The 23162-nt window shown below is 38.7% G+C and overlaps 1 protein-coding gene across 1 annotated transcript in view; it reads right to left on the bottom strand.

Annotated features, from left to right (window-relative positions):
* BARD1 (BRCA1 associated RING domain 1) overlaps nt 1-23162 on the bottom strand; it is a 79882-nt gene that overhangs the window by 20920 nt on the left and 35800 nt on the right. The window contains exons 5-7 of the mRNA XM_046642793.1: nt 17649-17729; nt 15567-15739; nt 3520-3628 (exon numbers count right to left, since the gene is read on the bottom strand). Of these exons, the coding sequence (XP_046498749.1) occupies nt 3520-3628; nt 15567-15739; nt 17649-17729 (363 nt within the window). The remainder of the gene's footprint in view (nt 1-3519; nt 3629-15566; nt 15740-17648; nt 17730-23162) is intronic.

The following is a 23162-nucleotide window of genomic DNA, read 5'->3' as shown; positions in this document are numbered from 1 at the left end:
CAGACGACTTCAAATCCTGCCCACACAGCACCCCTTCCCTTCTGCACGTTCTCCTGCAGCAGTTCCAGGATGGCCTGGGAATTACTGAGTGAAGGATTTCAGACTCAGCTACCAAGCACTTGTGCTCATCTCAGGGGCAAGCACGCATCAGGAAGGGCCCCCGGTGCTCATTCATGCATTCGACATCCACTGACTGAGCACCCACTATCTGCCAGCCATTACTCTCAGTGCTGAGGCCACTGCAGTAAACAAGAGAGGCAAGTCCCTGCCCTCACATAGTTTATATTCTAGTTTGGAGGAAAGAAAATCAATAAAAACAAAAAAGAATTTGGTCAGATGATAAGTAGTACGGTAGAATAAAGCAGGGGAGTACAGAGTACAGAGTAATACAGCTGTACAGAGATCGCTCTGATAAGACCACACTGCAGTCACATCTGAAGGGAGTGAGGAAGCATGCCACATGTTCGCCTGGCGCCCTACATTTGCTCCTGGCAGAGAAAACGGCTAGTGCTAAGGACTTGCAAGGAGAGGATGAGGGGGGCTTCAGGAAACAGGAAGGCAGCCCATGTGGCTGAAAAAGAATGAGTGAAGGGGAGTCTGCTTGTGGCTGGGGAAAGGCAAGCGCCAGAGCTTAGATCTCCAGGACTACACATAAAGAAACAACCCTTCCAACTTAGTAGTTGTTATCATTCATTATCTTTTCCTTAGTCGAGCATCTCCCATTAAGACGGGGGACAAGTCATGTCCATGTGACATGCAGAAAGTATAGATTTCTTACATTTAATACAAAGCAATAGTATTTGGAGAGTTGAATTGAGAGAAGGATAATCACTTTCCTCTTTCTGAAGGGCACTGCCATCCCCACACTACAAGAATACCATAAAGAGATCTTTATTTTTGACGCCTTAAAATAATCCTCTCCAGCTTTTACATAAAAGGAACATTGGCAAATGACAACTTAGTTATGCTATGTTCTGCCAGAAGAGTTCAAGTCCAAGTGAATAAAATAAATGGCAATTTATAGTTGTTACATATGGTTAGACCAAATGGGTACCAACCTAAGATTTAAGAAATCTGAGTTCTAATTGATCCACTCCAAAAAAAAATTTTTTTAGGATGCTTAACCCTGGGCAAATCATACTAGGTCTCAGCTTTCTCATTTGTAAAATGAGATAATTAACCTGCTGATTTCTAGGTTCCCTTCCAGTTCACTACCCAAACTATAGCATGGAGCACACTTACAGGGCTGAAGTCTAGAGCAGAAGGTACAGTTTCAAAGCATAAAGGCAACTACCCGTGACAAATTCTATGCCCACATCAAACTCTACATACCATGGGTGGCCTCTGTATCTTAAACAATGGCATCAATCACTACTCCACTGCTCTTACCAGACAGACAGTGTTCCCTGAATGGTCCTAGACCTCAGCTCACCCCTTTCTCTTATTTTTCCCCATCTGAGCAGTTGCTAAGATACAGTGAGTCCACCAACCCTCTCTCTCTAAACGCCTCTTCTTCTCTCCATCCCCACATCACTACCACCACCTATGGGTCCAGTCCTCACCATTTCACACCTGGACTCTACTGCAGCAGCCTCCTAACAAGTCTTCAGTCTCATCCCACTCCCAACTACCCTCTGCACAGTGCCAATCCATTTGAAAACACTGAGGGTGCCCTATGAACCAGGGAAATAAAGGCTCAACTTCTCCCCAGGGATTTCAAGACCCTTTACAACCTGATCCCAACCTACCTCTTTACCCTTAACTCCTCTTTAACATGTCTTATGCTCCTCTCACCTAAACTTTCCAACGAAAATCCATTCCTCACTTCCTCCATACTAACAGAAGCCGAATTCTGTTCAGATATCCACTCTTCAAGGACTAACCCTATCTTCAATCATGAAGTATGTCAAAACTGCTATGTGATCAGTTCTGACCAATATGACATAAGAGGAAGTCCACTGGAAGGCGTCTGGGAAGGCTTTAGTCCTTCTTGTAATGCTGGACACTGTCATACCCAGAATTATGGCAATCACCCTATAACCACTAGTAGGGAGATTACTGAGGTCAGAGCCACCAAGCTGAAGAGGGCAAAGTAGAAAGACAGCCAGACTTTGGGTCTCTGGTGCAGCCACTTACCTGCTCAACTACCCAAATGGAGAGCTAGCCTACATGGAGATTACTTTAAATAAGATAGTACACTGTCTTTAAGCATTTGAGTAAGAATTTTCTGTTATTTACAGCCAACAGCATTCCATTCGATACTTTGCTAAAACTTTCACCTTTCAAGGTTTAGACACCTTTGCCACCTTCTCTGTGAGGCTCTTCAGATCCCTCCTGAAGTCAGCTTCTTCCTTCTCTATGATTCTACTGTACATTTTTATGGCTCCTATTATAAATTTATGACAGTACATAAGAAATTCTCTTACATCTATATACCAACTAAACTCTAGCTTCCCAAGGAATAGTCATTCTTTCCACTTTATCTCTAGCGTGTACCTCTCTCCTCAGCTACAGAAGCACCTATCCAACGCCTGTTCAGCATCACCATTCGATGCCTTATAGACATAACATTGGCAAAGAGAACTACTGCTTTCCTTCCCCACGGCAACAAATGGCACCACCATCTATTCTACTGCTAAAGTCATACTAATTCTACTCTTTCTCCACACTTCATACATAATCCATCAGAAAGCTCTGTTGTCATTAACTCAAAAATATATACTAAACCTCATTACTTCTCATAATCTCCAATGAACAGTCCCAAGTGGTCTCTTTGCTTTCATTCTTGCCCCATCCCTGCAGTCTCTTTATTACAAAGGAGCAGAGGGAACTTTCTAAAGCATAAACCAAATCCTATCATTCCCATGCTTTAAATCCTTTCAGTGGTCTCCCATTAATCTTTGACACTCACTAGTCACCAGCAATAATGACTTTCTCTCTAATCTTCCAACACTCTGAGCTCATCCACTGAGGAGCCTATACACTGGTGTTCCCTCTGCTTGAAACACTTGTCCTCCAGCTATTCACCTGGATGCCTCCTCTTCATCATTCAGGTTTCCAGTCAAACATCGGTTCTTTAAGGTCTCTCCTCAAGGCCCCTCACTACAGCAGTGCCTTTTCTGGAGCCCACAACCCCCACTCAAGTACACTCTACAGAACCTTCTTCAAAGCACTCATTTAGAAGGTCCTGAAAGTTTTTGTTGATATTAGTTTATGTATTGACAGTCTGTCTTTCTCCTTTCTCTCACTAGATTGCAAGCTCCTCGAGAATAAAATTCTATCAGTCATGTTTATTGTGGTATGAGTGCTGCCTAAGATATGGAGGAGGGTCAATAAATATTTGCTGATAGATTTATTCTGATTATGTCTTTGAATTCACAGTAGCTAATACACAGGAAGTGCTCAATAATTGTTTGGTGAATGAAAGCAATTTGCTAACTGGAAATTTTTCTATTATGTTCCTTTCATAACCAATTTCAATAAAAGACATAAATTTCCCAAAGCTAAATCCATACTTACTACTGAGCAACGGCTAGTTGATGATGATTCATTCTTCTCCGGGAGCAGCAACAGCGATTTCATATTTTCACTGTCCGCATAATCCACAGGCCGCAGACCAAATATGTTACTGGTAAAATAAGTACAGATAGGTTTAAGCAAATAAAATGTACGACTTGATTCTTAACTAAATGGATGCACTAATGGAACAATTTCTTCAACTTCCTCAATAATATACAATTTTTACTAAAATAAATGACTCTGAATACACGTAAGGCATAAGGATCAAGTAACATAAGCTGCTGAATTCAATGGAAAAAAGACGTGAAATTTCAATTTGAAACAAGACCATTACAGGGAGCATTTTTAATTGACTATATTGCTACTAACATACGAATTTTTCACAACTCTGCATTCTTCTGCATTCATATTCATATTTTAAAACATAGCCTCATAATCATTAATCACTATGGGTGAGATGGTTTCAAATGCAAATAAAAACCATTTACTGTAGCTATTATAGGCTCTGTAGTCTATATAAACAAATACAGAAATTAGATAAATTCATAGGCTAGGCATTTAGATCCACTAGAAGGAAAACCATGCCCCACAACAAAGAATTTAACAAAGTAGTGAACAGGGCACTTTTAAAATTAATTTCAGGGGCCGGCCCAGTGGTGCAGCAGTTAAGTCTGCACGCTCTGCTTCACTGGCCTGGGATTCACCAGTTCAGATCCTGGGTGCAGACCTATACACCGCTCATCAAGCCATGCTGTGGCAGCGTCCCACACACACAGAAAAGAGGAAGACTGGCACAGATGTTAGCCCAGTGACAATCTTCCACAGCAAAAAGAGGAGGGTTGGAGGTGGATGTTAGCTCAGGGCTAATTTTACTCAAAAAAAAAAAAATTTTAATAAGTAGACACCCTATAATCTATAATAATCACAGCCATCACAGAACAAAGTGGTATGGTTCAGAGAACAAGCTGATGCAGACCTCTCAGCAGGTATTAATTCAAAAGCCACAGAACAGTACACTGGACAAGACTTTAGAGATCCAGTACGACTGCTATTTCGTAGATGAGAAAACAGAGAGAGAGAGGTTCCAATGACTTGAGAAAAGTCACATTTTCCTTGTTTATTCCACTAATATTCAATATTGCCCATCATTAGTCTTTCAATTATAAGTAACTTGTTAAAATTATGACTTTTGTCTACCATTCCACTTCCTTACATATGGTTTCAAAATAATTTTAATATATTATACTGTCTCCAAAAGTTTTCTATGAGCATTTCTCTTATAATCCTTTATGGTTTTTAAGATTATGGTATATCCATATAATGGCCATTAAAGTTCATGTGAAAATGCAATGTGCTAAACAGGATATAAAATGATAAACATAGTACAATACCAGTTTTTCAATTTGTGTTGAATGCATAGAAAAAGATCTGGGAAGAAACAGTGAATCAGCAGGGGAAGAGGAAGGAGGAAGCTGCCAGCTGTTTGAGGCTCCATGGAGGGTGCACAGATGAGGGATACAGCATCTATTGGGTTTAGAGACAAGGCCATTGACAACCTTGGAGAAAGATGTTTCGATGGCTTAGCAGGAAAAACAGGCTAGTGGATTAAGGAAAGAACGGAATCCCCAGTCTTGCAAATGTTTCTTTAATGACTGCTATTCATGACTATCAGGTTCAGCCACTCTTTCTTTTTGGGACGGTGCTGGATAAACACTGGTAAATTCATATTCTCAGATTCCCCTTTAAGCCAGGTCCAATAACGTGTAACCTTCCTCTGGCAAGAGTCTTTCTCTAGCCAAGGTATAATACCTCAATTGTGTTTCAGCTTTCTGATTTACAACAAAGTGATACGAGTCACTGTGCTGGAATTTGGGAAGACCCATACACTTAGAGCAGACAATCAGCTTGCTTCAAAGGGTAGCTGATCTCATTTACTACACATGATGCTTCTCAGTTTCATTCTCTAAATTATTATGCCCACATGCCAAATACACAATCTCCTTGCACACATATGCTGTAATATGACAATCAAAAATTAGAAGTCTAAGAACCAATATTCTAGATCTTACACCACCAAGTACACAAATGAATAAACAATAAAAAAGCCACACTATATGCCATCAAAAAATCACTGCATACATAAGGACTTTTTCACAAAGATAAATGCAGATTTTACACTTCAAAGAAATAAAATTTAAGAGCCCAATCAAATGCACTGTAATGCTCAGTAACTATAGTATAGCTATTTTACACAAATACAAATGAAAGTCCACTATGACAACATGAAAGATTGTCACATGAAAGTACTTCCTAAAGTATCACCATCAGCTAGTGAGGACTTTGAACCAAAAAATAACCAATAAAACAATGGTCTGAACAAGTAAGATGCTTTTACCATCTAAAGAACAGCTTCATAAAATGATTAGAAAGATTCTAATTTACATTTAGAGTCTTTACTACATGGCTTACTACCTCATGTGGTCTTTAAACATGTGGTTTCTCCACAGGGATTACGGACAGCTTCTGCTTATACACACAGTCGCTAAAACCCTTAGGCCCCCTTATTGCTACTGGAGAACGGCACATTACAAATGCTACAGACTGAAAGATAATCAGCCAAACCTCAGCCCTATAGCATGGGAGATGGAGTCTATGAAATCCTGGTGCATTTTGGCTTTGTTGTGGACCACTGAAATTTGGAATTAGACACTAGTTTTGCTTCAAAACACCATAGCAAGAGAAGACAGGGCACACGTTAAGATTTCTCGTCTATAATGTAGGCACAAAAAAGTCATAAAACTTTTTTCCCCATAATGATATATTTGAATGAATTAATACTTTGCTTACAGACTTGGTGTGAAAAATCAGTTTAAAATGTACATAATTAAATTTATTCTCTTTTTACATACATAGAGGAAAAATCACATGTTGTCACTTGCACAAGGGACTATCAATGTGACAGATTATTAATTGAAGACAGTGAAAGTCAGTTATTCTCCATTACTACATAGGAAAGAAGACTTTTTTAGATTTACTGCAACATCATGGATTCTGAATACATACCAATGATTTAATTTGCTATTTATTCAAATGGGTTACCAAGGGAACTTACAGAATGATTTTTTCTAAATGTTCTTAAATATAGTATGCTTTCTATTTCCTGACATATTTTAACCTAAAGCCTTAACACTTAAACTAGGTATTGTGGAGGGGTACCCAGACTTAGACAGCCTGTCCTTGCCTGCAATCCTACTGAGAACAAATACTCATTCAAGAGATGAGTATAGAAGTGCTAGAGTGGAAACTAAAGCCCAAGTATGAGGTGAGACGTGAGAGGGATCCCGAAGGAGGCAAAGAGCACACGTCAGCAAACAAGACGGCCTTGAGCTCGAGATGAGAAACTGGAATGTGGGGCATGAATGTGAAGGGTCCGTGGGGTTAAGCAGCGCGATTGTTGAAATGGATGGAATTAATGGAAGAAAGCCTTCTATCAAGGCTGAAGAGTCTAATCGCTGTATGCTCGTGTGTCAGAGCCAAATACAATATGGAAAACTGATGAATAATCAGGCCTAAAGCAACGGTCATTAGAGACAAAAACAGTACGTAGCTGTGAAGACAGAAAGGCACAGGGTGTACGAGTTAAACTACATGGGTCCATGCGACACCAATACAATTAAAACTATTCTCCGAATATTGGAAACCATCGACATCTTCACCGCTGAGCGCACATGCAGAGCACAACAGCATGTTAGCACCTTTCACAGGCACCACTTCTGACAGCTCAGTTCCCTCAACGCCCTACTCAACAAAGTCCCCTATAATTCAGTGAATCCCACATAATTACATATAGATAATATGCTTTTATCTAAACTAAATCCTAAAAATGTTGGTTTTTTCTGGTTACTGAAACATTTTACATGATCATTAACCACTCAGGAGTTGTGTGACTTTAGATGAGTTACTTAACCTCTTGTGCCTCTCTTTCCTCATCTATATTCACAGGATTGTTGCAAGGACCAAATAAATTAAGACATCAAAAGCATTTAGAGCCAGCCCGGACGGCAGAGTGGTTAAAGTTTGGCACTCTCATTGCTCCGGCCCAGGGTTTGTTTCCTGGTCATGGAACCACACCACCTGTCTGTCAGTTGCCAAGCAGTGGAAGTGGCTCACAGAGAAGAACTACAGGGACTTACAAATAGAATATACAACCATGTACTGGGTCTTTAGAAAGAAACAAACAAACAAAGAAAAAAACAAAAAGCACTTAAAATAGTGCCTAGTAGACAGTAAACACTCAGTAAGTGCCTGCTATTAATATTACTATATTTTCATTTTTGGAAGACAGATACAGAATGAAGATGAGGGAACATACATTACACCTGGAGCGTTCACCTCTTCTCTTCATTTTCGCCAATTTGATGATGCCTTTCATGCATGCTTTGAAAGGATAATTTGGATGTGTACTAAGGGAAAGTACAGAAGCCTAGTTTCTCAGCAACATTAAAATAGGAGTAGATTTTCATTTTCCTGTATGGTTCAATGTAAAGAGAGAGCATCAACCAGATTACTTTGAAAATCCTTTTCCTCACTAGGTTTCTTTTGGATCACTCAGACTGATGAAAAGGAAGCACTTACTAAAGGATTAAGTTGCGGTGCTCAATGTCTCAGCTTCACCCCAAGGGCAGAGCTCAGAATTGAGTAGAATCCTTTAATGTCCTTTTCTACTCAAGAAAGATATGGCAGCCTCCCACCTACAACGATGCCCGAGGTGAGTTTCACCACTAGTAAAAGGGCAGGAGGAAAGACGGGCAAATTTAAACTTGCACTTGCACACACAGATCGTTCAATCCCAAACACACATGTGGGACGGCATTTTTATGAATGCTAACCCTATCATGCACAACAGGATACTAAGGCAGTCCGTGAATGTAACCCCTTATGAATAAACATGAAATTGCAAACACATACACTTTAATTTTTTAAGTCATTTGGCTTGCTGTGAAAGAGGAAAAAGCACAGAAATTCAAAAGAGCAACTTGTTTTTTTAAAAGCTATAACACATAAATTATCTCTGTTATAGGAGATTAATTTTTAAAAAATTAACTAGGGCAATGGGACAATTAATAGGTCCAATGGTCCATATAATATTTTCTAATTAAGAATTCTAGATCCTTGCACGGAAAACTCTGTTAATGACAGACCAAGTACTAAATCCTAAACTCTACATATCTGTTAAAAAAGAAAAAGGACAAATGACATTATGACATTCTGCATACACCCAAAATGGTTCTGACGTGACTGCAGGAGTTTTCGTTTTAGGTTCACACTGGGATGCAGAGAAGGCAGTGGTGAAGAAAGACAGCTGATGAGGTTTTGAACAGTTATCAATATAAGTATTCTCAGGCAACAGGCAACAAAGAAGTATATAAGAAGATATGAACCTTTTTCTCATTACCTGAGGCTCTAATTTTCCCTCATGGGCAATGGGACTCCTATTTTAGCTCATAAGAGGTAAGTTTCTCATACAAAGCACAAGTAAATTCAGAGTTAAATGAATTAATACTGTACTCAAATGCAAGATGCATTTTAAAAATGCCAGTTTGCACAGCAAAAGCTCAAAGCATATTAGAAAGTATTTTAAATAAAATGTGACTTAAAAAAAACAGCAAGGTGTTAGAACATTAAAATTAAATCAAAACAAAAGATAAAGTCTGGAGTAGATATATAGCCTTCTACTGTACACATATTCCCTCTATAATCAGAAAGACTTAAGACCCATACTCCTTGCAGTAGGAAAATCCATAGTTGAAGATCACAGCCTCTGTGGGAGAAAAATGGGCTGAGGCGCCTTCACTGGTGACCCGTGAAAGTCCTGTATTTCTTAAAGTAAGTAATGAAGATGGCAGATAAAGAGTATCAATAATATATCTAATTAGAATGGATGTGGGGTTTAGTTATCATGCCTTGTCTTATAAGGTTTCAAGATTTCCCTCCACCAGTATTCAATAAGATGCTTTTAAATTCACCTGGCTTTGCAGTAAATAATACTCCATTCTTTCTTTTCCTATGCCTGGTCTTCCACAGACATTCAACACCTAATTATGTTTCTGAGTTGTTGACTCTCCCTACCTCCTGAGCTATAAAAATGTTCTCGCTTACATTTTATAAATATACTGAAAAGATAGTTCTTGAGCCTTCTCTCCAATATTTAAAGTCATATGGTCTTAGCACCATTCATGACAACTTAATACCAGAACATACCAGAATACAGAATTTTCTAACCTGGAACAACTCTAAGGCTGCATTTCCTTCGTCTCAGGTTTTCTTCTCTCCCAGGGCTAAGTTATAAAAATCTTTACTCCTCTTCACAAGTTTGCTTTACCCTCAATTGAACTAATTCAAACTGAAATTCTCACAGTAGCAGAAAAGGTTGAAGTCAATCAAAATGCACCAAATGTTGAGTAAGAAGAATCTACATTGGTGTGAGGACGTGCGCCGTTTATCAAACATGCTTTCAATATGAACTCCATTAACCATCACTTCTTTATGTCTATAGTGCAATGAAAAGCAACGGGTACGTCCAGTGCTGGCTTACAGGCCTACTTTGGCTTACAGGGCCCTGAAGGATGTGGAAACAAAGATAGTATTTTTTAGCATTCAGTACCCAAAGACTATCACAACATTTGACTAAAAAATATATAAAGGAAGACCTGAAGCTTTATGAGTTTGAGACACTCTGAGATACATACGAGAAATATAGTAAGGACAGTACTTCTTCTCAGACCCTGTCTCATTGGTGTGCCCTTTGCTAAGCATCAGTAAGATGATCTTCATGGGCACCCTCCTAAAGATCACAGCCTCAGATGAAAGAGCAAAATAGGCAAACTTTATTTTTATAGTCCACAGGGACTATTTAAAAATAAACTCAATAACAAAAAAGTCCATTTTCTCCTTAGTATCTACAGTCTACTATTAATACATTAGTATTTCAGAGAGATAACTACCAGCAACAAAACTGGAGAACTCTCCAAATATTATACAATATGCAAATTATCAAAGTCGATAACATTGTGCCGGGGTCGGGGGGAAGGGGTATTTCTGTAAGAGACTCCACTCATGTTTCGGAGACCAGAGGAGGTGGAAGCACCCAGCCTGCCTTAAGAAGCTATGAGTATAACTCTAATATCAAAACCTGAGGGCAAAAGCGAAAAAGAGAACTACTAATCATTTTAACTTATAACTACAAATACAAAAATCCTAAATAAAACCCTAGCAAACTGAGGTACTTGTTTAAAGACCAACATACTACACTAAGTTAAGTTTACCCCAGGAACACAACATGGTTTAATATTTAAAAATTTATTAACACCATCAACAGGCAAAAAGTCTAAGATCATCTCAGTATAAGCTGAAAATCATTTAATAAAATGAAATACAATCTTGTTAAAAAATTGTAAATTAACTGAAAGGAAGATCTTTATTTTTAATATTAATTTTAATATTGACTGTAAACCTACAATTAATATTTTTCAAAAATGAGAATAAAACAAGTATGCCAACTATCACCATTATTTTATACTATTGTTCTGGAAACTTTGACAAATGCAGTAAGAAGTGAAAGTTAATAAACGATAATTAGATCCTCAGAATTAGATGTTGACTAGATCTAAGAGAAAAGTACTAAAATAAACAGCTTTCCTATACATCAGGAACAAGTTATATTTATTAATAGAACATCCAGTTCACCTGGGCAACAAAAGAACCAAATACCTAGAATAATCTCAATAAATAGGTGCATGTGTATATATGCACACATATGAAACAGATTTAACGCTTTACTAAGATGTATAACAGAATGCTTAAACAAAGAAACATACCATGGTCCTGAGTGAGAAATCAACTTTATTAAACCTACTATAATCTATACACTTACCAATTTCAATCAAAACCCTAAGTTGAAACTTAATACAGTAAATCAAACTTCACGTGAAGAAATAAATTGATAAAATTACCTAATTCTCCACTCCACCTCCCATCCCTACCGTCACTACTTTAATTCAGACTCTCACTCCTCCCCTGGATCACTGGACACAGCTCTGTACTGAGCTTCCCGTCCAGCATGGAGGAGGGAGTTTTCAAGTTAAAATGTGAACTCTTCAGCACACAAGGCCTTTCACTGCCCTGTCCACCTTCTCTGGCCTCTTACCTCCTCCTCCTCCCTCTCATTCCAGTCTTGTGTCACTAACAGAAGCTCCTAGAACTAAATGGAACTTGGTTTTATGTTGGTGGAACTTGGTGGATGTTAGCACCCATCATCTCCTCTTTCTCAAAATCCATCCTCTGTTCTTCTTCAAAATTCAGCTGAAGTGCTTCTTTCTCTAGAAAGTCTTTCATGACGTCTTCTAGTCACATTTACAGCCTCGACTCTAGACTTCCAGAGAATCTTGGGCACTGACCTATGAGGGCACGTATCACACTGACCATAATTGGTGCTGTACCTGTCTGTTCACGCCTGCTAGAATACAAGTAGCAGACGAAACAAATGAGAAGATGAAGTGAAGGAAGCAATGGAGAGAGTGTGAGGAAACATAGGAGGATTTCGTTGGAGACTCAGAAAAGGAAAGCATGTAAGTAAAAAGAAGATTCCAACCTTGAGGTAATAAGTTTGCCAAAATGTCTATTCTAGAGCTAACGGATGTCATTTAGAAATTTAGAATAAAGGAAAGGACCCCACTTATCTACAACTTCAATTATTCAAGTACCAAGCCCTAAAGAAGGAGAGACAGAAGAATAGCTTTTGCCATTTTTGATTCCTACCCTTCTTTCAGAGATGAGAAGAGTCTAGTCCTGGTTATTAAGAGAAGGATTCCATTAAGAGTAACAGTAATGTAACAAGCAGAGGAAAAAAAAGAAAACATTTTTGCCAACTCAGATTCTAGAGTCTGAGATATTAATGGTTTAAATGGAACAACAGCTTCAGGCAAAAAAAGAAGAGTAGAACAACTGAGTCCCCATCCTCCCCTAAACAAATGGAGGAGGCACAGGAATGAATTTCATCTATTCTCACCTGTCAGTACTCAACTTTAGAAAGCCAATATAGAGAACATTGGCAGAAAGACAAATAGAACTTAAATATTTCAAGGCTGTAGAAATTACTTTGGGTAGCCATGATCCTATAAACGGTACCATACTATGGATGCCCGATGCGCAAGAGACTAAGAATTCTTACCAGGGAGCAGACATCATTCACTCTGAGATCTACCAGGAACCAGTTCCGCCACCCTAGAAAAGGAGCAGCTTATGGAAACTTGGTTTTAGACATTCTCTTCACACTTACAGTGAAGTTGGGAGCAGAGGGAGGCAATTCCTATTTTCATATCATCTGACCCTTTATCAAAAGAGAGGAAAAAATACACCATCTTTCCATGCATGTAAACACTAATTCATTCTACAAATGTGGGCGCAGACCATGTGAAGCACTTGGCAGGACCTGCGAGGGAAGACATGATCCTTGGTACACAGAGCATACAACCTAACAAGAAGATCAGAAGCAAATATACTGCCACCTAAGTTCGATGACAGGGAGGAAGCACCGAAGACAGACAAAAGAATCAGGAAAGCCAGCCCGAAGGAAAGGCCACCTAACGTGAAACCCAAAGAATGAGAAACTGGCCACCAAAATGACTATTCCAGACAAAGGGAAGGCCTATTTAAAGGCTAACAGGCAAAACAGCCTAGCACATTTAAGGAAATAAAGATTTAGAAAGGCTAGTGCAAAGAATGCTTGAAGGAAAGGGGACAGGAGGAACTGTGGGAAGACGAGGCTGCAGGTGTAGGCAGCACCAGACCATCCACGGTCTTATAAACCACGTTTTGAAGTCAATTCTTATTTTAAAAACATTAAGAAGTACCCGTGAAGAGTTTTAAGCAAATAAGTGATTTGGCCAGAGTTGTATTTTTTGAAAGCTCTTGGGCTGCAGTTTGGAGAATGATTAAAGAAAAGTAATCCTCAAAGAAGAGATCAGTTAGAAAACTGGTGAAGCCTCTCAGATGAACAACTACTGCTTTAAAATAGAACAAAAAACAGCAAATCTTTAATATGACCAACAGTCGGAGAAGGAGGAATAACAAGTTTAGGAACAGCTCCCACACTGTTAGACCCGAGGTTAAATCACCCCCTGCATTTGCCCTACAGCTGCCTTACTATCCTCTATCCAACATCATTCCCAACCTCTTTCTTCAAATGAACCCTCCTTCCCCACGATCCTAACTCTATTGACCAGCTATCCAATACAGTAGCCACTTGGCCCATGTGGCTATTTAAATTATTTAAAATAAAATACATTTTAAAGTTCAGTTCCTCAGTAGCAACAGCCACATTTCAAGTGTTCAATAGCAACAGATGGTTAGTGGCTACTGAGTGCTCAGCACAGATACAGAGCATGTGCATCACTGCAGAAAGATCTATTGGACAGTGCTGGGCTATAGATGTACCTAAACCTGCCACTTCACTAGGTAAGCCGATTTAAAACAACACATCCATCTGAGAAGGCACCTGTGAAGGCAGACTCGCTCCCTGCCTCATGCCCACAGTTTGTATATTAATAAGCTTCACAGTGTGGTGAAGAATCATGGTGTACAACCACAAGGCGGGCCCTGTGTTTTGGCTCATTAATCCTCATACTAGGCTCTGAAGAAATAGAAAAGCAGCAGGCATCACCCATGCTTTATAGGTGAAGACACCAAGGCAGAGAAATTAACCTGCCTGAGGCTATAAAGTCAATAATGGAGTCACAAATAAAAGCTGGCTTCCCTAATGCCCTGACCAGTGCTACATTCATTAAAGTAGTCATGACTGATTTAAGAACCCAAGGATGGAAACTATTCAGTCTCACCTGATCCAAACAACCATTTGCCTTATCAAATGGCTTGCCACACTCACAAGAGGGTCATATCTGTTAGGTCCACATATATATAAATGCACACACACACACACGGACCTAATATGCGTATGTGTGTATGTATGTTGTGTGTGTATGCACACGTGGAAAAAAAAAACAGAGAAATCAAAATCAGAAGAAGATGCGTCCCTTGAGCTTGCCCCAACTATCTCATCACATGAGATGGGAAATAAAGGCTATTAGACACACTGACCGAGACTAACAGCACCAAGGTACGGCACATTCCTGCATTATTAGCTTTTCAATTATGTTATATGGTTACCTATAAAAAATTACAACCCAGAAGCAATCTCAAATTCTTATTTGCCTCTGTAACCAGAGTAAGCCTGACTTTCGTGTGCTCCTTCCATACCTATAGAAGCAACAGAGGCACAGAGAGGCAATTCCTGCATTTTCATTTCAACTACCTCATTAAAGAATACAATAATATATAGGGAGACATGAACCAAGTTATAGATTAAAGATATAAAAGCCACATTTGGCACTTGCTTGTGACACTCTTAACAATAGTAATTTTAAAATGCAGCCGCCAGCATTTACTAATGCATCTCTGTGCCCTGACACAGCAAAACAATTTACCCAGAGCTTCATCTGAACGACGTGAAAATCTAAGAAATCATTCAACTGCACTTGTCCAACGTCTGAATTCGTACATATTTTAACTGTTGTTATAATACACAGAAACAGCATAAAAGGAATAGAATATTTATAAGAATTCTCAAGTATTGGGAAGCAGACATAATAGTTATTTCTATGCTTCTAATTCTTTTCTTATTAGTAAGTCCAAATCAATCCACAGAATATAAAAACTAAGTGAATTTTTGCAGAAAATCAAAGCTTCCAAAATTAATTTGACAATTGTTTCTTAATTTGAGAATTGTTTCTAAAAGTGTAAATATATAATTATCATAAAGGAAAAAGGCATGAATGCTGATTTTAAATCCAGAACATAATGGTCACATCTAATTTCAGTTGGGAAAGAGAAGAAAAAGAGCCATCAACTTTATTAAAGTCTTGCTTCATCACAGACCTTGACTCAGGAAAACAAGTCAACTAAAAAATGTGTTTTTAAGTTAAACTACTTACACTGCATTCCTGGAGGCTCCATAGGAAAGTAATAACTTGACTATATCCACATGCCCATTCTTGGCCGCGTCGTGAAGTGGTGAGTCATTCTGATACCCGGTGGTGTTCACCAAGGCCTTATGCTGGAGCAACAATTCGACTACCTTTAGGTGCCCATGATTGCAGGCTTCATGCTAATTAAATAAATAAAAAGAAAAGGAGTGAGAAGAGTGATGAGGAAGAGCAATAGATGTCATAATAAACCCACATTCTAGAAAAACAAATGGGAACCTCAGTCAGGAAATTGGTTCTTCCCTAAATACTCATACAGACCTAAGTTGTTGAGAGAGTAAAAGCCACTACTAATAATCTTTGTGATAAGATACATGGGGATCAAGATCTATGCAATTCATGGAAAAAGATGCTATTCATTTGAGCCTTGGATCAAGTGCTCTTTTTTTAAGAAGAAAATGCAGCTTTAAACCAATATTGGTTCCTAAATTGTTCCACAATAATAAACTAAAAACAACAAGAAGAAAAAGACTTAGAAAGTATTTAACAACCAGATCATGCATAAAATCTGAAATTCTCCAAAGCTGAACAGAATTCACTAAATCAGGCACTTAGCAACATGCTCAGTGGTGCACCCGCACATACATATAACCGTCCAACAAAGTGAATATCCTAGAGAGCATTTACAAGACAAGCCTCTCTATCTGCTGAAGCTACAGATTACTGTATGGCTGTTGTCAATGATAACACAAGCAACACGGAGTAGGTGCTCAAAAAGAGCTTACTGAATGAATGACATAACTGGTAACAGAGGAATATTCAGAGATGCCTCACATACAAATCTCTCCTTAGGGCTAATGAACTGTTAACAACGCCATTACGTTGTATTCTAATAAATCTCTAGGATACTGTGCTTTTTAAGTACATCTAATCAATTCATAAGCAATACCACACTAAACGTCTGTAGGTCTATTTCTAGGAGAAAGGAATCCAAATTAGGCATCGGATCGCCTAACTCACCAACTTTGACTACAATTTGCCTTAGTGGCTTAAAAAAAAAGAAGTTAACCTTCCTTTGAGAAGGTTAGTTAGCCTGTGGAGTCAAAACAATAAAGTGCCTCTGATCCAGACTAAACCCTCCGAGCTTAAAGATTTGGCAAGAAGTCATTGTACAGAACTTTAAACCCGTATTTGCACCTGGCCTAATGAGAATCTCCCCATTTCTGTGCTGAATCTGCAGTTCACAGGGTAAGGGCATCCACCTCATCTGCTGACACTTCTATGGCTGCAAACCGCATGCTTATTGTCCTAACTAGTCCAGACAGCACTTGTTCCCACGTATTTGCGCCATTCTTTTTCCAGACTATACTTCACACTGCATTTTTAGTAGTCATGCATTGCTTAACGATGGGGATACATTCTGAGAAATGTGTCAGGCGATTTCGTTGTTGTGAGAACATCAGAGTACACTTAGACAAACCTAAACGGTACAGCCCACTAGACACCTAGGCTCTACGGTACTAATCTTATAGGGCCAGCATCACATATGCGCTCCGTCGTGGACTGAACCATCATTAAACACAGCGCATGACTGTAAGAACAAGCAAAGACTTAAAAATGTTCAATGTAAGCAAAGATTTCTACTGCCTCTATACATTTGCAATTGGATAGGATATGAGTGAGGTTAGGATACATCCTCAATAAGAATCACTTCTTTGTGATACATTCTTATACCTAGTGCCTCTGACTTCTCTGTTCCAAGAAATCTGGTTCCAACGACATGCAATGCTGTAGAATGGAGCTGATGTCAGCTGCAGCAGTCACCTCCATACATTAGCTAAATTCAGCAATATCCTGTAACTGGATTCCTAAACCTAAAGGTAGTCAGTCAAAAGGTAGCCAACTTCTTGCCTGTCACAATTGAAACGCTAGATGAAAAAAAAATCATTTTCTCTTGGTGAAAATATAAGTTCTTCAGTTTAAAAAAGAGAGAGTATAGGGCAGAGGATAATAAATAGACCACTGAATAACTATAATAATGATATAAAACATACACAGAATGAGCATAAAAACAAACAAATGGAAAACTACCAATGGTGTCCATCCAGCATGGTCTTTAACATTTGGGTCGCTCCCATTTTGTAAGAGGTATTCAACAGAAGGTATGTCACCCTAGGAGAACAATGAAAAAATAAAAAGAAATTAAAAATCATCAGGAAAATAAGATATTGAGATTGTTGGGGTTTGTTTTTTGAGATTCTGTCTTCTTCTAGATAGAATAAAACAAATCTTTTCTCTTATACCTATTGCTTATGAGTTAATAAATAGTAAGCTATGTATGTATGAATTGTTCTGAGGTACCCAGTCACGGAAGTGATATGGGCCATCCTTGAATACAGAATGCAAAATCTCTGCTCTCAGCAACCCATATCAAAATTCATTTCAAAATACCAAATAAAGGACACAAGCCAAAGACCACAAAACATAAGGAAGTTTTTTTTTTTTGAGCAAGATTAGCCCTGCGCTAACATCTGCCTCCAATCTTCCTCTTTTTGCTGAGGAAGACTGGCCCTGAACTAGCATCCGTGCCCATCTTCCTCTACTTTATATGGTTTGACAAGTGATGGCATGTCTGCATCCGGGATCTGAACCAGCGAACCCCGGGCCGCCGAAGCGGAACTTGCGTCCTTAACCACTGCGCCACCGGGCCAGCCCCCATAAGGAAATTTTAAAGTCATCATTTCATTTGCGGAAAACATCCTTTTTAAGCATACATGAAAATGGATTCTGAGTATTGTTTAAAACAAAATTAAAGACAAGAAGGCTGCTCAGTGAAACCAACATTAAAACTGCCAAAAAACTGTCTTCTTGGAATTACTCTACTTACCTTAATTAATCTACATTAATTTAGTTCATATTCACCTTATTTGCTCAAAGATATTCTTCTAGGCAGAGGCAAGGCTTATTTTCTCCAAAAATAACTGACAGCTTACTCTGAATAAGGCTAAACAAACAAAAGTTAATTTACAACTGACAATGTTGTGTCCAACCGGTTTTGAGAAGTGCTTCTTTAAGGAGGAAATCTCTCCCCTCCCACTCTCAGCCCCAATACTCTTCTGAAATGAGCTTTGTCCTCTATTTACTTGATAATGCAGAAGTCAGTAAGTCCCCTGAAACCAGCAACATTTGCTTTAATTGATGGTTTGGGCTACCTCTCAAAAACAGCCAATCTAAGATGGTACTTTACCTAGTTTTCTAAAAAAAGCCAAATCCACAAGGAACATAAATTTTTATGTTCCTAAATTAACAAAATGACCTGAAATATTTAACGGGACAAAAAAATTAGTATTATATATATTTCAACATATATATTGCCTCAGTTCCAATTTAAAATCTTTTCTCATAGTTCTTTAGGGGCCCATACGCCTCTAGTACAAGTTAACATGGATGTAGCATCTTTTGCTCTATGTTCAAGTCAGTTCCAAGTGAAGTCAGGAACATCTGTCGAGATACCAATGTGAACTTTTTAAACAATCTCATGAATACTGGGGCAGATGAACTGCCAGAACCATGTATTCCCAACACTCAACACGAAAGTATCCACAAAAACCTTCTCAAAAATTTCCCCATTTTAATTCTACATGATAATCACAAAAATACATTAACCTAATGAAGCCCACAAAATATTATAAACATATCTGTGGAATGGAAGCCTCACACGGGCATAGTCACATAGTAATACAGAGACAGTTTACAGAGTAAAAGCAGAATCTCTTGTAAGCTTGCTAGACAGCGGCGCTTTTCTTTCATGTCACCTCTTCACATTATCAAAGGCGTCTTCTGTTAACATTCCACCCCTAGGCTTCCCACAAATGTCAGCTGATTTGCAACCTGCTGGCTTTTTATATCCAATCTGCTTTCTCCTCCCTAATACTTAAAAGTTTGTCATATTTTTATCGTTCTACTTTATGTAAATTTAGAGTCGTGCACATAAATAAAATTATGATAATTAGATAGGGTCCACAGTAACTAGGTAAGCTTGAACCAATATGAAGTTTCCAGGAAATAAATTAACTTCTGCTTCTGATTTCCTTAAATTACTTTTTTCCCTAACAGAACATTTTCTGAGTAATAAGCACTCACTTTTAGGCTCCTCACAACTTAAAAGAATATGAGATTTTCTTAAACCACAGCAAGAAAAAAAATTCATCTAAGAAAAGTATTTACCAAGACTTATAAGAAATTTTAAATGGATTTGGTACTTTCAAGTAATGTCTTAAAGGCTGAAAATGAGGAAGCATGTGTGACACACTGAATTTTCTTATTGCTAACCTTTCATTCAAAGGAAAGATTCTTCACATATTTGTGCATATTACAGCAACATAATTTACTTTCCAAAAGCACACACACAAACAAAACTCTTTTTCTTTATTATAAAGGTTAGCTCTTCTGAAATACTATCACTAATAAATATCTTTATAAAAATACTGCAGGACATTCCAACTAAGTACAATAATGATGACTTGCCGAAAATGATGGAGCTTTTCCAAGTAAATTAACTGACCAGGTACCTAAAACTACTCCTTTCAGCAACTAGATGTCATTAAAAAACGTTGAGTCATCTGGGACGGAGATCTAGAATATATTAAACACTTCCCCAGCTTCTTAGTCAGTGTTTACTAAATAAAATAATTTCCCACTGGATTCTAACAGCCTAGTCGTGATGATAAGTTACTGGTATTATAAAGCTATTGCTATTACAAAGGTGGCAGGTGACACAGGGAAACATGGACACTGACTCCAAGAGGTGTTCTAGAAATTAAAATCTTGAAAATATCACCAATGCCAGTTTGCTTGAGTCCTTTGCTCCTTTCCCAGGAAGCTGGTATGAAGGACATGGAACAACACGACTTTACACGCCACACAACATAACTGCCTTAAAGTCTAACGACTTACAAAGTCAGACCTTGAAGGAGGCTCCTCAGGAGGGACTTTCTCTCTACCCGGGAGATTCTCATCACTTTTGTTATGTTATAAGCATGTCATGCCTCGTCAGTTGCCTTCAAAATATTATCTATTATGTCTGCATCACAAATACATCACGACATGACAACTTCAAGCCATGCTTCTATTTCATAATACATTCATTGCCGTGGCATGAATTATGAGTATTCATTACCATTTTAAGAATCTGTGCTAGAGAACTTTGGGGAATTTTATTCCAGCACCTACAAATTCTCAAGCAGGTAACATAATAAAATGGTGACATAATAGAACAATAAATCAAAATTCTCTATGTCTAGAGAAATGTCACATACTAAGGTATTTTTTTTTATTAAATCAGAAGAATAAACCATATGAGTGCTTATCTTAGTTTAGGCATAATGCTTTCTCATAAAATCTCTCATTTATAACATAATGTTCTCAGTAGCATTTTTTTTTTAAAGATTAGCACCTGAGCTAACATCTGCTGCCAATCTTCTATTTTTTTCCTTCTTCCTCTCCCCAAAGCCCCCCAGTACATACTTGTATATTCTAGTTATAGGTCCTTGCTTCTGGTTCTGCTACGTGGGACGCCACCTCAGCACGGCTTGATGAGCGGTGCTAGGTTCGTGCCCAAGATCCGAACCGGGAAACCCCTGGGCCACCGAAGAGGAGCACATGAACTTAACCACTCGGCTACAGGGCTGGCCCCTCTCAGTAGCATTTTAACCATAGGTGACATATATGTTCTAATAGAAACATGGGGAATAAAGAGAGCCTCGAGATGCCAACTTTTGTTCTGGTTAAAAGAGAATGTTCACAACATCCCAGGCATCACATTAATAAATATTCTGCCTCAGGTTCCATAGCATAATAAAACAAAAGTATAAATAAGGAATTCAAGAATAATCCTGTGAGGGTTTGCATTCAAAAGGTGCTGACTGTCCAAAAACTAGGTGGCTGGCCTATAAACCCAGGATCCTGAGCTGAAAAAAGAATTTGAGAATTGATAATATAAACTGTATCTGCTGATGATATAGTAAGCAGCCTGGATATTTAGGCAGTCTGAATATTTAGTAAGAGCCTTCCATTACCAAGTATGGAGGGATCAAGATAAACAAGATAACAAATGCTTTACATTAACCTGGAAGTCCCACTTCTAAGGATTGATCCTAAAGACATACCTGCTCACACATGAAACAAAGATGCCTCACTGCAGCGCTGTTTATCAAAGCCAAAGGACAGAAACAAACAGGCACCCATCAGTAAGGGACTAGTTACAAGATGCAAATTCATGGAAAGCTACGCTACTACAAAATGTACAGAAAGCTCTGTGCTAATATGGAAAGATTTGCTTATGTTTGCATAGAGAAATTCACAAAAGATACACAAGAAAGTAAGAGGTAGGGAGCAGGGAGGGCTTGTCAGCAGTAGGGTGGGTGGCTGGAGGCAGAAACAGGAGCAAGGCTTTCCACTGTAAATATTTTTCTTATTTTTGAAACGTGGAGTTATTACTCATATTTTGAAATTAAATTTTAGATGAGGAATATACTCCAGATAATCACAAAGTTTAACTGAGGAGTCATATAATAAATAGAAACCTAAATGAATGTAAATGCAAATAAATAATGTGAGCAGAGAGAAGAAACTAACTCTGGGAATTCTGAAAAAGACTTATAAGAAGGTACAACATGAGCTGGATTTTGAAGGTTAGGTACAAAAGGACCAGGAGGGAAAAGAGAAAGATGTAGAGGAAAGGATATAAGAGGCAGAGGAAAGAACACATGCCCGGTATTGTTAGCACTAATGAATGCACCTGAATAATTCATAAAGTTAAAGTCCAGGGTGATAGGAGAATGGGGCTCAGATCATGGCTGAGTGGAAAATTCACTCATTTATTCAACAAAATATCAACCTACTATGTGCCAGGCAATGTTTAGATACTGAAGATACAACAGTGAACAAACAGAATTCTTGCTCTCATTCGAAAGAGAGAGACAAGAAACAAAGAGATCTAAAACAATGTCAGGAAAGAATAATAGGAAGATAAACAAAACACCTAAGGGTATGGCAGGGACTACTACTTTAGATAAGTTAGGAAAAGTCTCTCTGGGGGCTGGCCCCGTGGCCGAGTGGTTAAGTTCACGCGCTCCACTGCAGGCGGCCCAGTGTTTCGTTGGTTCGAATCCTGGGCGCGGACATGGCACTGCTCATCAAACCACGCTGAGGCAGCATCCCACATGCCACAACTAGAAGGACCCACAACGAAGAATATACAACTATGTACCAGGGGGACTTTGGGGAGAAAAAGGAAGAAAAAAAAAAAAAAAAAAGAAAAGTCTCTCTGAAGAGGTGGCATTTGAGCAGAAGCCTGAAGAAGGCAGGGCTGCGGAGGCCATGAGAAGGACTGTGGTTTTGTATTCAGGGGGCCAGGAAGTTACCCATACCAGAGCAGAGAAAGGTAAGATCTGACTTGGGTCAGACTACTCTGGCTGTCATGAGAACTCACCGCAGGAGGTATAAAGAAAAGCAGAGCAAGGCCACTGCTGTGGTCGGAAGAATAATGACTCCCCCCAAAAATGACCACATCCCAATCCCCAGGACTTATGACTACGTTACCTT

This window comes from Equus quagga, chromosome 17 (genome assembly GCF_021613505.1).
Source record: "Equus quagga isolate Etosha38 chromosome 17, UCLA_HA_Equagga_1.0, whole genome shotgun sequence".
Lineage (NCBI taxonomy): Eukaryota > Metazoa > Chordata > Mammalia > Perissodactyla > Equidae > Equus > Equus quagga.
Note: the sequence above shows the minus strand (reverse complement) of the source record. Positions and strands in the feature narration are given on the sequence as shown.